General features: G+C 29.6%; 1 protein-coding gene across 1 annotated transcript; it reads left to right on the top strand.

Annotated features, from left to right (window-relative positions):
- The first annotated feature begins 213 nt into the window (after window positions 1-213).
- On the top strand, window positions 214-1382 carry LOC110035130 (cyclin-J18-like). Its single transcript, XM_020739369.1, has 3 exons — window positions 214-337; window positions 416-476; window positions 759-1382. Exons 1-3 carry the CDS (start codon window positions 254-256, stop codon window positions 836-838), a joined length of 225 nt encoding a protein of 74 aa, XP_020595028.1. The 5' UTR covers window positions 214-253; the 3' UTR covers window positions 839-1382.
- The last annotated feature ends 95 nt before the right edge of the window (window positions 1383-1477 follow it).

Consider the following 1477-nt stretch of genomic DNA (forward strand, 5'->3'; position numbering starts at 1 on the left):
AATGTCTCATTATGCAAATATTGTGTCAAAAATTGTGGGTGATCAGATGTTGATTTTTATGGTCCCAACAATAGTACTTTATGAATGATAATAAATTTAATGGTTGTAGTGAACTTGCATAAAGTTCTTGTTATTATTATTATTATGTCGTTTAACGGCATGCATTTGACTTTTTCCCCTCCTTTTTTTTTTCTTTCAATTTGACTCCAGGGAGTTATCAAAAGTAGGGAACCTTGTAAGCCTTGAAGTTTGCATGGAGATCATGGATCTTCTTTATGAAACAGAGCAGACTTCAATGCTATTCAGCTCTCCTCATGCTCTTTCTGCATCCATTCTTGTATGGTTGTGTATTGTCGTTTTATGTTTCACTTCTCACTTCTATTCGTGCATTTATTTTTGTTGCAAAATTTTGTAGGTAGCTGCGTACTTTTTCATGGTGCCCAAGCAACAGTGGGAGTTCCCTCTTCTTCCTTGGGGTAATGTTTCATCCATTCCTTTTCTGATTTCTTTTATGTTTATACATTAGTAAATATTGAGCAATTATTTTAAATGCGACGCATTTAAAGCATTTCCATGATTGACTTGTATCTGAGTATTCTTTTCCTTTAGACTGAATCCTTTCTGTAAAATCTTACTAGAGATATTTAAAATTAAATAATATTTCATAATCTATTCATACACTACTATATTGTAAATTGGTAAACGAATAAGATTCTAGGGATCTAACAACCTTTTTTTTTCCTATTTTCTTTTTTTAGGATTTTATTATTTGGATGGATACTTTCAACGACAAGGATTGAAAGAGGGGGACAATCGGAAAATATTGCATATTTACTAAATTTCAGTATTACATGCATGAAGTTGGTAAGAGGAAGCAAATATTGAAAGAAAATATAATAAAGGTGAATATCTTCTATAACCCTAAAAAAAGAAAAGATTCTAGGGATCTAACAAATTTTTTTTCTCCATTTTCTTTGTTTAGGATTTTATCATTGGGATGGGTTCTTTCAACAAGGATTGAAAGAGAGGGAGAATAGGAAAATATTACATATTTACTAAATTTCAAAAGTAGTAAAGCATAAAGTAGGTAAGAGAGCAAATATTGAAAGGGGATGTAATAAAGATGAATAAATTCTATACAAAAAAATATTACAATAATTATTAAAAACAATCCTGAGATTGTCTTGAGAGGAGCATGATCGGTTTATCAAAAAGAGAATTATTTAACTTGGACGTAGAATCCTCAAAGGAGATTTTTTTTGTTGTCAGCAGAATTGATGCATTTATATACATAAATAGAAATAATTGAACATAAAGGAAATAATATCGAGTATATACTCAATCAAGAGAATAGGTTACATAGTAATAACAGTTCATGTTAAAATATCCTCATTATTAATTTGCAAATATGGTACAACAACATTTTCTCTCTTGTTGTTACATATATATCATAATGATTCAACATGTTTTGAATATT

The sequence above is a fragment of the Phalaenopsis equestris genome, unplaced genomic scaffold, assembly GCF_001263595.1.
Source record: "Phalaenopsis equestris unplaced genomic scaffold, ASM126359v1 Scaffold196274, whole genome shotgun sequence".
In the NCBI taxonomy this organism is placed as follows: Eukaryota; Viridiplantae; Streptophyta; class Magnoliopsida; order Asparagales; family Orchidaceae; genus Phalaenopsis; species Phalaenopsis equestris.